This window comes from the organism of the source record quoted next, unplaced genomic scaffold, assembly GCF_019419815.1.
Source record: "Pyrus x bretschneideri cultivar Hongxiangsu unplaced genomic scaffold, Pyrus_bretschneideri_v1 Contig15, whole genome shotgun sequence".
NCBI classification, from domain to species: domain Eukaryota; kingdom Viridiplantae; phylum Streptophyta; class Magnoliopsida; order Rosales; family Rosaceae; genus Pyrus; species Pyrus x bretschneideri.
Window position 1 is genome coordinate 5,541,028 of NW_025999446.1, and position 15,724 is coordinate 5,556,751.

The 15,724-nt window shown below is 37.3% G+C and overlaps 2 protein-coding genes and 1 pseudogene across 6 annotated transcripts; all 3 read right to left on the reverse strand.

Annotated features, from left to right (window-relative positions):
• Positions 1–2,557: 2,557 nt before the first annotated feature.
• On the reverse strand, positions 2,558–7,313 carry LOC103939298. 5 transcript variants are annotated; one of them, XR_007256912.1, is made up of 6 exons: positions 7,100–7,313; positions 6,240–6,661; positions 5,367–6,104; positions 4,294–4,428; positions 3,638–3,723; positions 2,558–3,209 (listed from the first exon to the last, which is right to left on the reverse strand). XR_007256912.1 is itself a non-coding variant. In XM_048580457.1 (5 exons), the coding sequence occupies exons 2-4, from the start codon at positions 6,636–6,638 to the stop codon at positions 4,300–4,302; spliced, it is 1,266 nt and encodes a 421-aa protein (XP_048436414.1). In that variant the 5' UTR covers positions 6,639–6,661; positions 7,100–7,313; the 3' UTR covers positions 2,558–3,723; positions 4,294–4,299. The 5 variants fall into 5 exon arrangements, 3 of the variants coding, with proteins under 3 accessions (XP_048436414.1, XP_048436413.1, XP_048436415.1); XR_007256911.1 differs by having other exon boundaries at positions 4,197–4,428; positions 7,100–7,312; XM_048580457.1 differs by having other exon boundaries at positions 2,558–3,723.
• A 1,113-nt stretch (positions 7,314–8,426) lies between these two features.
• LOC125475585 lies at positions 8,427–8,903 on the reverse strand. Its single transcript, XM_048580554.1, has one exon. The coding sequence runs from the start codon at positions 8,901–8,903 to the stop codon at positions 8,427–8,429; it is 477 nt and encodes a 158-aa protein (XP_048436511.1).
• Positions 8,904–11,398: 2,495 nt separating this feature from the next.
• Positions 11,399–13,985, reverse strand: LOC103939297 (annotated as a pseudogene).
• Between the last annotated feature and the right edge of the window lie 1,739 nt (positions 13,986–15,724).

Consider the following 15,724-nt stretch of genomic DNA (forward strand, 5'->3'; position numbering starts at 1 on the left):
CTTCTTGATTGCCTTGAAAAAGGGCTTGCATCGATTGGTGGACCGTGAGAGGAACGGTTGAGTGCAGCTGCTCGTTTGGTCAGACTCTGGATCTTCTTCAAGGTAGTGGGTCATATCCATGATCGCTTGGATCTGCTTCGGGTGTGCTTCAATTCCTTACTAAGTCACTAGGTACCCTAAGAATTTGCTTGAGGATACTCCAAACGTGCACTTAGCAGGTTTGACCTTCATCTTGTATTCCCTAAGGATGTTGAATGTGTCTGCTAAGTTGCCGTTTTGGTCTGACAGCTGCTTGCCCTTCACCATGATTTCGTCGACGTAGACCTTCATGGTTACTCCATTTTGTTTCTTGAACATCATGTTAACCAGTCGTTGGTAGGTTGCTCATGCGTTATTGAGGCCAAAAGGCATGACTTTATAGTAGTAGGTGCCTCGTTGGATCACGAACGCGATCTTTTCTTTGTTAGGCTCGTGCGTGGCAATCTGATTGTAGCTTGAGCATGCGTCCAAGAAACTAAGCAGCTGGTTCCCTGAAGTTGAGTCCACTAGTAGGTCGATCCAGGGAACTGGATAAGTATCTTTAGGGCATGCCTTATTGAGGTCGGTGTATTGCACACAAACTCTGCATTTGCCTTTTTTTTTTTTTTTCATCACTATCATGACATTGGGCATCCATGCTGAGTGCGCCACTTGTATGATGAATCGGCCCTCCAATAGCTTGTCAATCTCCATCTGAATGATCGTCACTCGATCGGGTGCGAAATGTCATATTTTATGGATTATTGGTTTGGTGGGGGGTCGATGTGCATCATATGGCAAGCTATCTCGGGATCGATGTCGGGCATGTCAAAAAGTGATCATGTGAAAATGTCACTTTTTCCTTAAGGAATGATGTATTGGTACAAATGTAAATGGAAATGGAATGATGACTATATCTTATATACTCTTATACCAAATCTTTCACCGCTTCTTGATAAGAGTATTTTTCTTTTTAAAATATAGAAATTTGGAGTTAACAACTAAATTTCTGGAGCACCAATACAAAGAAATTTATTTAAAATTTATATTAAAAAATAACTTTTAATAAACTATCACGACCTAATAAATAAGCTCTAGATAAAGCACCGTAATAGAACATGGTTGTCCATAAAACTTTTTTGAACCAAGAGACCTATAAGAAATTACCCGAAATCTTGCAGGTCAAACCAAACCTAAGACCGAAAGAGAAAAAAAAAACCCATCACCAACCAAATCCACTTCACCCATTTTTATGTGTAGTGTGTTTGACTCAGTAAACCTTCAACTTCCAACCACACTCCCTTAATGTCGAACCCGACCTGAAAAAAATCGAACCGAGTAGTACTGAACCGTTGGGTACCCAGAATCAAACAACTACTGGAACTCGGTAAGAGGATCGGGACCACGATGCCATTTCTTTGGTAATACCAAATGGTTGATTTGATTGGCCGTTTGATTTTATGAACGTCTGGGAAGGTTCTCAGTGAGATAGATTTATATTTTTCAATTGAAATATATGTGGGCGTTTGATTTGATTGAGATTAGATCTCAATCGCTCATAAAAATATAAATATTTCTCACTTAAAACCAAGTCCTTTACTTAACGACTCTGACACTCTCTTGTGACTCCGATCCTCTTGGTACATATATTTCGGTACGAATGTATTAGTCCATATGTTTCAGTATAAATGTATTAGTACATATGTTTTGGTACGAATGTATCAGTAGATAAGTTTCGGTACGAATGCATCGATACATAAATTTCGATACGAATGTATCGGTACATAAGTTTCTGTACGAATGCATCGGTACATATGTTTCGATACGAATGTATTAGTACATATTTTTCGGTACAAATGTATTGGTACATAAGTTTTGGTACGAATGTATTAATACATATGTTTCGGTACGAATGTATGAGTACATATGTTTCGATACGAATGTATCGGTACATAAGTTTCGGTATGATTGCTTCGGAATATAAGTTTCAATACGAATGCATCGGTACATAAGTTTCGGTATGAATGCAGAACATAAGTTTTAGTACAAAAAATCGATACATAAGTTTTGGTACAAATATATTAGTACATATGTTTTGGTACGAATGTATTAATACATATGTTTCAATACGAATGTATTGGTACATAAGTTTTAGAACAAAAATTGGTACGTAAGTTTTGATACAAATGTATTAGTTTTGGTACAAATGCATCGATACATAAGTTTCAGTACGATTGCTTCGTTGCACCTGCGCAATAATCACTTACTTGGAGAAGTACCCCCTTCCCTACAAAAATATGAGTCCTTGTTCCTTCTTGACCTTCGCACAAATGAATTTGTTGGAAGTATACCAACATGGATTGGTAAAAGCCTTCCAAATTTGGGAGTTCTCAACCTCCGTTTGAACATGCTTCACGGCAACATTCCTCATGAACTATGCAGTCTCCAAAATCTCCATATCCTGGACCTCGCAGACAACAATTTTTCCTGAGCAATACCAAAGTGTTTCAAGAATTTCACAACCATGGCAAATTTTTCAAACTCGGGATACCCCATTTTGTTCTCCTCTAGATCATATGCTTTTGGTTATGCTACTTTCGAGGACAACTACATAGAGAAAGCAATCTTGGTGAGAAAAGGTAGAGAAGTGGAGTACAACAAAATACTTACTTTGGTGAAAAGCTTGGACCTTTCAGGCAACTTTATATCCGGAGAGATACCCGAAGAGCTGACCAACCTCAAGGAAATCTTTTGGTTGGAAACATCCCTTCAAAGATTGGTGATATGAGATGGTTAGAATCTCTCGTTTTCTTGAGGAACAAACTTACTGGTCAGATTTCTCCAAGCATGTCAAAGTTTACATTTCTAAGCAACTTGAACTTGTCCTACAACTATCTGACAGAACAAATTCCAGAAGGCACACAGCTTCATAGTCTTGATCGGTTGAGTTTCTTTGGCAATAAACTTTGTGGACATCAATTGGAGAAGTACAACATAAACCATGTTGGAAGTCCAATTTCATCGGGTAATCAAAAAGAGGGAATTGGTCGTTTACTTGAAGACGGTTGGCTCGATATGAGCTTGGGATTAGGGTTTGCATTTGGTTTTTGGAGTGTTCTTGGCACGTTGTTGTTGAACATGCCGTGGAGCACTGGGTCTTCACGGTTCCAAAATAACATTGTAAGCAAGCTCTATGCCATAATTCAAGAGAAACTATGAGCATTCGAACTTGAGTGCAAAGGGAAAGCGCATTGGTTTAACCAACTTGGCTACACCAATGTTTGAAAAGCTATATGGTATTATTGTTGAACTTCTTAACTATTTTTGCATGTATAAGTTGTACCTGTTTGTGTATGTGAACAGAGTAATTTTCTTGCTAATTTCAAACAAATACACAATTACAATATAGTATTCCAAACAAACAATTGTATAACAGGAATCTAATTACAGACTGCTCATCAACTTAGCATGCTTCTTTTTCAAATGAGATAACTACAAATTGCTTTAACCACTCACACAACTCTTAATTCAATTGGAAAAATCATATTTCACAACACTTCACACGTGCCTAATTGAGCGTTAGATATCGCAAACAATAAGCAACCTTCCAAGACCATACCTCCTCCTTGTTGAATTCCAAGAAGTTCTTGGCGGAATCAAGTTTAGTTCTTTCCCTTCACTTCTCTCTACTTGCGTGAATCACCTCTTGTAAATATGACAATTTCAATACCATCAAAAGCTTAGGTTCACAGCATCAGAATAATTATTTTAAATTGAATATGTCATATGATTGTAATGTCATGACACTATCAAATCAGAAATATCAGTGCCTTCAGATTACTATGATCGAAGTACATAAACTAATAAGGAAATAAATGCACGCCAAACAGGGGTTTTATATGGTAAACTCAGAGCCATGTAAGGTTGTCGCACAAATGCACAAGGTACCGACAGTTAAGGAGTCTCAAATAAACAAATAGATATGGATCATATAAACATTTCAAAGTTCAATAAGATAAAACAAAAATACAGAGAGTTTACTGGGCAAATTCAAAAAGTGCATGGAAATAGTGCTAAACTAACATAGCTTTTTATGTCAAGCAATACGAAAAGTCGATAGAAAATACAAAGTTCATAGAACAAAAGATCAGGTAAACTACATCAAGCAAACTGGAAACCTTTTAAAAGTTTATGTTCTTCTTTGCACAAGATATGTCCCAGTTCCCAGCAGCCCTGAAATGAACCACATCAAAGAAACAGAGGAAACAATTGTACCATTTGCTAGTGACATAGTCGTACACCAAGAAAATTGGAAATAGACTGTCCCACTGTACACGCCAAAATGATAAATCCCAGCATCATCTGGGCCTTTAGAAGCAAGGCAAGGCAAGCAAGGGTCCAACCTTGGCCCTGAAAATGCAGGGATTTGAAATAAGAATCATGAAACCGAACTCTATATGCATTCACATGGTAACAAGGAAACCAAGCACAATTCAATGAGTAAATAGATAATATGGCATCACAACAGGCTTCATATTCCATGCAAGATGCAGAACAAAATAACTAATCTTCCACATACATAATGATACCATCTCATTCAACCAAAAATTTGAGAGAACAGAAAGATGGTGCATGATGCATTAGCCAGCAATACATGCAAGTGGGGTGTCAGAATATGGTGACCCTTGTTCCCAGATCAAAAACTTGGTTTTTCATTTTACCTCGCAAAAAATCTAGAGTCAGACACAGAAGTCCTTATGATAAAACCAAAACCATACGGAGACAAGTGTTCATCCTTGTCATCACCATCGAACTAGACGTAATTGGGTCCCAATAGACTAGATCCTGGATATGTACAAATCCTCTCTGGTTTAATCTCACTAAATACTGGACATGAGAGCTACAAAGCACAAGCCTTCCCAAAAGGAGAAAAGGGGTACAAATACTCAATTCTTAATATGATAAAGTACATAGCTTCCCAATTACAAATTTTATATACTTACATTTGCACATTGGAAACTAAGATAAGCACAACAAAATGGAGCAATATATCCTTGTTTCTTCCAATGGAAAAAAACTGGTAACGAGATTATGAAAAACAGTTGACAAGAAACAGTACAGATTTCCCAAGACTAAATATTCACTTCTACAAAGGTACATAATTTCCAAAGTACAAATTTCCCAAGTTTAAATCAGTAAAGCTTGAACAATCAAGATGAGCAGGAGAAATCAAAACAATTATTCTCTGATTCTTACAAAGTACGAGAGGCAATAAAGCTATTGAACATCATAAAGATCAAAAGTTATCTAAGATTGAAGTTTGTTCCTGGTGAGAGTAAGTTCCTTACTTCCATCAAATGTTCATCATTTGAAATGTGAAGTGAAATACGGAGATTTGTCAACAACGCTTCTTGTTCCCAGCTTAAGGACCCAGAAGCATGCATTGCCACCAGAGTACTGCGATAAGCATTCAATTCTAACCTATGTATTCCTGCTGCTACATCCTCTTTCAGAGGAAGGGAAAAGTTTTCTTGCGCATCTTCATAGCAACAAAAAGTCTCTGCATCACTAGAAAGGGTATCTGCATCTTGACTAGTACCTACTAAATGACCAGACAACTTATTTGAACTGCTACTAATAACACTGCAACTACCAACAGAGTATGCATCATTAATACTATCATTAAGTTCTGAGCTTCTTTCAACAAAACAAGAAATAACACCATTTAGCTTCTCCCTCTCCTTTTCAAAACATCCAGTTGTACGATTCATAAAGGAAGTATGCATGTATTTTTCACCCAGATTTTCACGCGGGTAAGCAACAGCATCTACCTTTTTGAGCAAGTAAGATGGGGACCCAGCAAAAACACGTTGACGCTCGCACCCCTTCTCAATTGCCCTCACCTTTCGGGAATATCCCTCAATAGAAGAGCTATCTGGAGAAGCTCTCTTCAATGATCCAGATGAAACACTATGGGAATCCTGACAACTGATGTTGTACATAGGAGGTAAACAACCATTTCCTCTGGGTAACTTTATTTTTACATTCATTTGTGGGACTTGCGAGCTCCTCTGATTATCGGGACCCTATCAAAAGGAACCATAAGGAATATTAGTAAGCAAATAAAATAAAATAGAGGCCTGAAACAGTTATCAATATGTTCAACAAGATAAAGAATGATAAAAATACATAAAACAACAATGAGCCCGATAGAAGTTTACCTTTCCGATCACAACCCATCTGCCATTATTCCATAATTGGCGCGCCCGGATCCTATACTTGTGGACTCTTAACTCCTCAGAAGATCCAAGTAGGCTAGCCAAGTAATAATTTTCATCCAAGACCTTCAACACCGTGACCATTTTCCAGAAACCATCATCAAACAACTCGGCAACATCACCAACTGCCCAACTCTCCACTCTTTGGACAGGCGGAGGGCAAGGCCTGATATCCTTCCTTGAGACTCTCTGCATATCTGCCTGACTGTCCTTGCCAGACGAATCATAGCTAACACTATATGTATGGCCATTACCAGAAACAATCACAGCACAGCGCCAAGCTCCTGCAGGCGCCTCCTTTTGGCTAAGTACCTCCACTTTGCTCCTCTTCTTGAATCTCATGATGACTACCAATATGTCAAAACCTGTATCAACCAAGAAATTAAATCGTCCAATCAGAAACAAAGCAAAAGAGTTTCGTAAAATCAATAACTAGATGAAAACATGACGATAAATCAGCAGCAGATACACATTTGTTAAACTTAGAAAGGGGACACCTTTTCCAGATTGAAGTGAAACAGTTTACAAATTCAAAGTATATTGACTAAGCTAATAAAATAAAATAAAAAATAAGCAAAATATACTCAACCCAAAGCCCCAATATATCAAACTGCACCAAGCTAATGAAAATCCCCAAATTTGAATACAATATCAGACTCGGAGTTCTTGGGCAAGCAATTAACACCAAAATGTTTCGCAAAACAATCCAAACGTATTCAATTTAACATAAAAGTAAACGAACAAAGCATTGAGGGTGTATATTCCAAACCCTAGAAATCAAAATTAGAACAGATTTAACTCACCTTGCTTGAGATTATTCGATCAATACGCGAACAATATTGCTCTGGATGCTTTGTGTACCGGCTTCAATTAGGGATTTCCAGTCTGTAGGGGTTGAGAATTGGGAACTTGGAATTGGGAGGAAAATTAGAAAGTTAGGGTTTGCACTTTCCTGTTTTTGTGAGAATATGAAGAAAATGATATTGTTTACGAATTTAGAATTTATATTTTGGTTTTTTTTTTGGTCCGCTAGAAGTTTTGCCCCTGGCCAGAAGGGAGCATACCGTTGGGTTAATTTACACCTAATTTATATATAAGGTTGTTTCATGCTTAAAGACGTTTATTAATTAATGAAATCTTCTTATTTCTTAAAAATATTAATAAAAGGAAGGGAATTTAATTGCATATAGGGAAGACAGAACCTTATATTAGACCCTTTAAGGGAAGAGATTTCCATTTTTCAAAAAAAATGAGGACATTTCTTGACCGTTAGATTTGGCAGCCACAAGATTTCATAAAAGCCAAATCTAACGATCAAGAGGATGTCCTCATTTTTTTTTTGAAAAATAGGGATCTCTCCCCTTAAAGGCTTTCTATATATATATATGTGTGTGTGTGTGTGTGTGTGTATGTGTGTGTATATATATATATGTATATGTATATATATAATGAAGAACTGAGCTCTCCCAGAATTACATAATAGTTTCCTGATTGCATTTTCAAAGATTAGCATATCCTAGACAACAGCCCCTATGCATTCAAAATTACAGAAAAGAATTAGGGGCCTCAACTATTGTATCAAGCTTTAGAAATAGACCAAGTAGTTCTTTCATTCACAAATAGATTAAAGAGAACCAAATTTTATACTCAAGTCTGAATGAAAAATAGCAATTTGTAATATTTGATTCATTTTGGAAAAAAATGAAGAAAATAATGTTAAAGGGAGAAGTAAGTAAACCTTACGTTTTGTTCATCTTGTTGCATATGGCATGATGTTAGAACATCTTTATAGACAACATTCCTTGTATAAACTCTAGATTGTCCTGCAATGACACCATTTCTTATAAGGACCTTGGTTGTCTGTGTGGAAACTCCTCTTGACAAAGCTACATAAAGTTGGCCATGGCTGAACACATGATTAGGGAGATAGACACCCACATATGGAATTGTTTGGCCTTGAGATTTGTTTATGGTCAGCGCAAAGCTTAATCTTACAAGAAATTGTCAACGCATAAAAGAGAACGAAAACTTTACAATTTCCGAAGGCTTCAAAGGAATGTGTGGCAGGAAAACTCTTGTGCCCTTAAAATGCCCAATTAATATTTCAGTATCAATGCAATTTGGAAAGAATCACTGACATATCAACCTTGTTCCATTGCATAACCCATTTTTTGGATCAATATTTCTGAGTAGTATGATTGGTGCACTCAACTTCAATGTCAACTTATGAGCAGGTAAGCCACCTGGAGTTATAGAATTCAAAAACCCTTGTTGATATAAGTTTTGAGGGTCATCGTCAACTCTATCAAAAGAGTAATAAATGTGTTGTTCCCCAGGAAATGAGTTTAACACCACTTCATTTAACTTGTCAACGTCCGCATTCCTTGGGGTGATGATAGCCCTATCAACCATATAAGAAATGTTGAAGGCATTCTCCTCTAATCTTGGAAATACAAAACCAATAAGATCACCAATTGATTCATCGCCATGCCAAGGAATAATCAATGAATCCGGGATTCTAATCATATCATCTTCTACAAATGACTCATTTCCATCCCCAACACGGAGCAAGAATTCTGCAAAATCAGGGTCTTGTTGAACTCTCATATTATGTTTCAACCGGATAACTTGAATCTCCTTCCATAATGAGGACTTTACAATGCATGCATCTATCGTTTACGCTTTGGTTCCATGAGGCACAACGAGAAGACCTTGACGAAAATCTCCTCCAAGAATCATCACTTTGCCACCAAATTGTGTTTACATGCCTGTTATATCTCATAAGGTTCTATCTAAAGCCTCAAATGCTTTCCTATGAGTCACAGTGGCTTCATCCCATATAGGAACAACTGCACGCCTTAGAAGTTCCGCCAAATCTGATTGCTTGCTTATCGAGCAAGTGTTGGTGGACAATAAGTCAATAGGAATCTTAAATTGTGAATGTGATGTTCTTCCTCCGGGTAAAATAGTAGCTGCAATACCAGATGTGGCTGTTGCAATAGCTATGAGGTCATCACTCCTTAGTGAAGCAAGAATTGCACGATAAAGGTAAGTCTTTCCAGTACTGCCGGGGCCATCTACAAAGAAAGCTGCTAATTGATTACATGTAACAGTTCTCATGATTATGTCGAATGCAGTGCGTTAATCAATGTTTAATGTGTGAATTGATTGCAGGTCTTCTGGGGGAACATGAAATGCAAGCTCATCTTATATATATGTTTGAGTTACTGAGCTATTTATGGACATATCAATTTGTGGAAGATCATAATTAGGAATTCTTTTACCATGTTGTTGTAACAATGCATTTAGATCCCGCAACAAAAGATTGATGATAACCCTATTATCTGAGCTGCTGGATGTTGGGTAGTCTTGTCCCATAAATGAATGAAATTCCTCCCATAAATTATGCACTCCAATAGGTTCACAATACACTAATATTGTGATGAATAACCTACGCAAAGCTAATGGCATGTGAGTTATTGCAGCTTCTAGGAGGCATTAGTGAAGTGTGACGGCGACAGGGAGTACCGCCTAACACCACTACCTAACACCGCCTAGGCAGGCTAACAACTCCCTGATTTTGTCCACCGTTTGGCACCCAATCGGGATCGGGACGGTACCTCACCTCTCAACGCCGATTTTTACAACACACAGGTAAAACTATACATTTCTCCAAAACTATTGGATCTGGAGGCAGAAACAATTCTGGTTTCAAGGCCCTCAAAGATCTTTGTTTTCATCATGTTGGTGTGACTGAGTTCTTATTGTCCAACTGTCCAACATTTTTAAAGTAAAAACAAAAATGTGTCCAACAATTTTCTAAAACGAGGACTTGGTGCCACTTCGTACTACAATCTACTATTCCTCCTCACTTATAAGTGAGAGGTCTTAGGGTTGATTCTCGCCAAAGGCGATTGAACCACATTATTATGACTTGCCCATTATGAGGCTTAGCCCAACTCTCTCACGCCATAATGTAGATAATATCGCTTGTTGGAAAAGAAGAAAAAAAAAAAAAAAACTTGGTGAACAAGTTTGGCAAGATGAATTGTCTTTAGGCTCGTTTGGAATTGTTTTTATAGAAAGTATTCACTCTCACAAGCGATACTGTTAAGAATATTATCGGAAACAAATTGATTTTTTTATTAAAAATTCAAGTGTTCTTGTAATCAGAAAAAATGAAAAATATTTCGAATCCAATACACCAAAAATATTTGAAATAAAAGGGTTTTTTTTTTTTTTGGGAAAATAAAGGTTATTATTCATAAAAATAGAGTTAGGCATGCCGTTTTTTTATTTTTTTTTTTTTATTTTTTTAACATCAATTCAAGAGTGTTGGTGTGATAATGAAAAATTTTGGAGTAATAAACAAACATTAAAGAGCCCTTAATAGTTTTTTTCAACTCTAGACACGACAGCAGCTCACGCGCATTCAAGTTACTTTCTAATGTTGATGCGTCATAAAAATTAATGGCATTCACCGATACACATGTGCGCATTTGTCCTAGTCGTTTACAGTTTTTCCTTGACAAAATTAACTTAAAACGACAACTAAGACAGAGAAAGAGTCAAACTAGAGCTATTGAGACAATTGAAAAGGAAAATTAGAAGTCCAAGATGGAACAATGACAACATCATTACCCATCCAAGCCAGCACATTTGCTGCATAATTAGTTTCATAAAACGCTTAACTTTCTCATCTCTCTATATTTATCTTCTATATGTCATCTACATTTCTTCCGCATCCCTTCCATCATCCTTCTTTCGCACTTCTTCATTGCTAAACGGACCCTAGGGTTGCCAACATTTTGCCCTAGAGATTATTTTCCAAAACAGTTTCTTGGGTCTGGCTACAATGGTACATACCACTCAATGACATGAACTTTATACAAAATCTAACTGTTGCAAACATTCCTTAATCCCTACATGCAAGTTCTAATCGTTGATTTCCATTACGTTATCATGAAAGAAAAATTGCATTTTCTTCCAACTCCTTCTTTCGAGGTGAAAATTCACTATAAGAGATGCACATGAGAAACGTAGGAAAAAAGTTGAGAAAAGAGTGCAATTATACAACTTTTTTGCTGATAAATCGGAGAGAATTCGAAACCAAATCGGAACCAATTTCACAAAATTATGAATCCTCGCACGTCTACACTGAAAACTTTCCTACAACATCGAGCAGTATGTGCTGTGGGTGAGATCTGCATCTACCACAACGGGGTGTCTTAGAATAATCACAATTATCCGGCAAATAAGTATTTGAGTAACGGAGCAACCACTGCTATACTCAAACTGTTCCCTAGCAATGCATAACTGCAGCATAAAAGAAACGGACAGAAAACGTCAGTCTTGCTGAACAACCACTGTCATGTTTAACAGGAGCTGAAATGTTTGTATTTCTCACTTACTGACAGACATCGAATAATTTTCACCAAGTAAAAGGCACAGCATTGTTCATTTTCTGCCAAAATACACATCAAGCTGAACATGAAATAGTGGCTTACCGTTGCCTAAGGCTTATGTGCTGTGGAAACTGAAAATCTTTCGGGAGAGCGCAAATTAGCAACCTAAGTTGGTCAAAGAAAAATTGTCAATTAACACGCTAAAAACATGAAACTAATAAATGAAGGTCCATAAAAGATGTGTATAAACGAAATCAGCATACGCCCCCCTCGGGGTAAAGTATCTAAGGTGCATAAACATCCACTATTCATAAAATTTCTGATTTTTCGCTCTTAGAAAGTTTCCTCTGGTGGACCCCCAAACTGAGCATATTCATGTTCTAACAATAACGAAAAAGGATACCCATGGCACTTCCCCACCTCTCTACCAAGCTTAATGGAACAATGTACTGATCTACGATGCCACTACAATATCCAATCCCTTCATCTTTCTCCAATATTCCTTCAGTGTTTGTAGAACAAGTAGTGGTGTCCCCAAAATTGGACCTCCGACTGGAGAATTGAATTCAAGAAAGCTTTCTATAGGCTCACAAGATTCAAGTAACGCATCCCGGCTCTCTTGTGGTTCATCAAGTTCAGAGAACACTGTCTTATCAGCATTTGCATCCCCAAATAATGGCCCTAGCGAGCGAAGAAGCTGATTATCGAAAACTTGATTGTAAAAGGTTGAAGGTTTCCTCTTTGCCTGCAAGATAAATGAATTTATGTATTAATACTTTTGGAAAGAATAAGAGCAAGAGGTTTCCAAGAGTTTCTAAATGACCTGGAAAACCCGTGAGAGAGGAGGGTACCAGGCAAAAATAGCGTGGCCTGGAATAGGGTACACCAAACTGTAACGGACTCAATATGAACTCCTGCAGAACAAAATTTGTTCTTCCCAATATCTCTATCATTTTTGTATGCGTATCAGATGTCTGCAGCCAGGAAATAAAACAAGGGAATTGGAACAAAACCAAATCAATATTTTACTTACAATTAAGATGAAGCTTCCAAGAATTGACCTCAAATCCGACTACATTTTCCACAAATAACACCATCGGAGGTCGAGATGTGTGTGTGGTATCAACTCAAGAATGTTGAGAAATGAAAATGCCCGAGCATCACCGGATTGCTTATGGAGATCTATCCATAAGTAACTAGTGAAAATCTGTTTAAGCTGTTGCCATACCTCTGTAAAGACGAAAATGATCAAAACTAACCCTGTCGAGTGTAAGGTTGGCAAGGAGGAGAAAGAAGCCATGCATCGGCCCCCATAACAGTCGAGATCAGCAGCAGTAAGGCTCTGAATATTACCCTGTACAAACAAGAATATTCAAATTCCAGTGCAAGATGAGCTCAAGTAGGTTTAGGAAACATCATGTCTGAGCAGTTGAAAAGCCAAACATCAAAAAGCAGCTCAAAATACCAAACACCGGAATAAATGGTACTAAGCCAAAACTGACCCAATACAGAACCAGTTGACAAGCAATTTTAAACCAAAATATTCAAACAAATTGTAAAACATCCAAAATTAAAGCATCTAAGAGATTAAGCGCCTGTTTGGAACTGCTCACTAAAAGTAATTTTTAATAACCAAAAGCACTTCCGCCTACTTTTTGTAAAAAAAACTTTTAAGTAATTCTGGGTCATAGAAGTGTCGGAAGCACTAAAGCACTTTGCATTTCAATAACAATTTCAACGGATAAGGGCACTTCTACAAAAGCAGTCTTAAACGATCCCTAGTACAAGAAACTCAAATTGGGTAGCCACATATATACAAACTTTTGATCCTCAAGTAATCAAGCACCACAAATTTGTACTTAGGCTGTGCACACTGTATAAAAAGGAGCTTGAATTTGGATAAATTACAAAATTGAACTAAAAAATGGGAAGAACCTGATAGGGACGGTGGCCGAAATTGTGCTGGTAAACGTCGTTGGCAGTGTTATTGATGTCGAACGCTTCCACAACTTCGGCGTTCACTCCTGCCCTCACTAGCGACTACATCTGACAATCGCAAAGATGCAAACTTGAGCAAAAAGCGTTGAAGAATTTAAAAACTGGAAAGCAAAAAGGGGTATTTTAGGTATTTGGGTTTTTGTATTACCATGCAGCCAATGCCGCTGTAGAACTCGAGGATCCGCCATGGCTGCTCTTCCTGTTCCTGCTTCTCTAAACCGTTCGCCATTTTAGCGTTCCCGCGGGCCGGCCTCGACTGTTAATTCGTTATAAGCTTTTCAAGAGCAAACGACATGCCGTTTGTTCTCCGAAACCCTCTACGTGCAGAATATAGATGCAATGCCGATTTTGTTTTATTAAATTACTTTATTTTTCACCTTCGTTCTTTTAATTTTATTTTTGGTTAATATTTTTCATCTTTATAATTTGTAACGTTTTCACCTCAGTCCAACTTGTCAACTAACTTTATGGCGTGTTTATGACCTGATTGGAATCAAAATGCCGCGCGAAAAATTTTAGGTATTTCATTTTTCTACCAACAAGTAATCTTGAACACGTTAAGAAACTTATGACATCATCTTCACTCGCCATTAATGAGGAAGGAGGGGGACCAATAATAAAACACTTCAACGCTCAAGTTAGTGTTTATTTAGGATACTTATGAAAATAGAAACTTTCATAACCCTGTCCTTCCCTGTTCTTGTGTGCTTATTAGGGTTTTTATAGGTATAAAATGTTTGGACTCCAAGTTCCATGCTCGTATTTCTCCATGTTTCACATTCCATGGAAGTATTTGATAATGCTCCTTTATTCTAGCTTCACTCCCCCAAATTTAGGATTAATGGGAAGTGGCTCATTGCTTAAGCCTTAATTTTTGCACCCAAAGATGCCCTTTTTTAATCTGCAAACTCATATCATCTTCCTTCTTTTGTAAAAAATCATGTGACGTCATTGGTATGATACCACCAAACATGTGGATGATCTTCAAACATGAGTTTAGCCTTCGCTACAATCATAGTTTAGCCTTTGGCTATGATCACACAATAATTTAACCTTCGGCCATAATTTGAACTAGAGTCTTCACCCTCAATCTTAGGCTTCGACCATAATTTGGTCTGGGGACTTGAAACCACGGTCTTGGGCCTTCGGCCTTTTTGATCTTTGGGTTTTGCAGCCTATATTTATGTTCAATCTCGAGCCTTTTGACCCCATTTGATCTTGGGTTTCGATTTAAATTCGGTCTTAATTCATTTGATCTTGGGTTCTCGATCTTAATTTGGTCTTAACCCATTCGATCTTGGGTTCTCGATCTTAATTCTCTCGATCTTAATTCAGTCTTAAACCATTCGATCTTAATTTGGTCTTATCTCATTCGATCTTGGGTTTTCTATGTTAATTCGATCTTGGGTTTTCAATCTTAATTCGGTCTTATCCCATTCAATTGTGGGTTTTCGATCTTAATTCGGTTTTAACCTATTCGATCATGGATTTTCAATCTTAATTCATAAACCTTAGCTTAATTTTATGTTTTCAATTTTTGGTCTCATATTCATAAACATCGGTTCATAATAAATAATGCAATTCATAAGCAAGCAGTCTAATATATATAGTTGTCGTGCCTTAAACATTCTCATGCTGAATTCTGCCAGCAACAACGTTCAAGCATAAGGGAAATCATCAAAGCAACGTACCCTTGTTTCGTTCATGATATTGGAGATCCGAGCTGGCATGCCGATCATCATCATCTTGCCTTTATAATTATTCCAGCCAACTTCGCCGCCACTGGAGTTGATGTAGGGTGTTTTTCTTTTGCTCAAAAGCCTTGAGTACACACCATATATAGCTGTAGACATCAAAATTTCGGTGAAATAAATGTTGACCAAAAATTAAAATTTCAACGCTCACATATCACATAAATTTTACATGTAGTGTGTGACTCAACAAAAAATCAAAATAAATTGGAAAAGTCATCAAATATGACACGTGTCAATACCTGGCAGAAATGATTTATTTCATCTGATTATT

What these genes read in the sequence shown, in the direction of transcription:
- LOC103939298 (XM_048580457.1), bottom strand. Translation starts at nt 6,638, where the DNA reads ATGAGATTCAAGAAGAGGAGCAAAGTGGAGGTACTTAGCCAAAAGGAG. An exon ending in GATGGGTTGTGATCGGAAAG is followed by an intron (nt 6,105 to 6,239) that starts GTAAACTTCTAT and finishes TCCTTTTGATAG; the next exon opens with GGTCCCGATAATCAGAGGAG. An exon ending in ATGATGAACATTTGATGGAA is followed by an intron (nt 4,429 to 5,366) that starts GTAAGGAACTTA and finishes CTGCATTTTCAG; the next exon opens with GGCCAAGGTTGGACCCTTGC.
- LOC125475585 (XM_048580554.1), bottom strand. Translation starts at nt 8,903, where the DNA reads ATGAGAGTTCAACAAGACCCTGATTTTGCAGAATTCTTGCTCCGTGTT.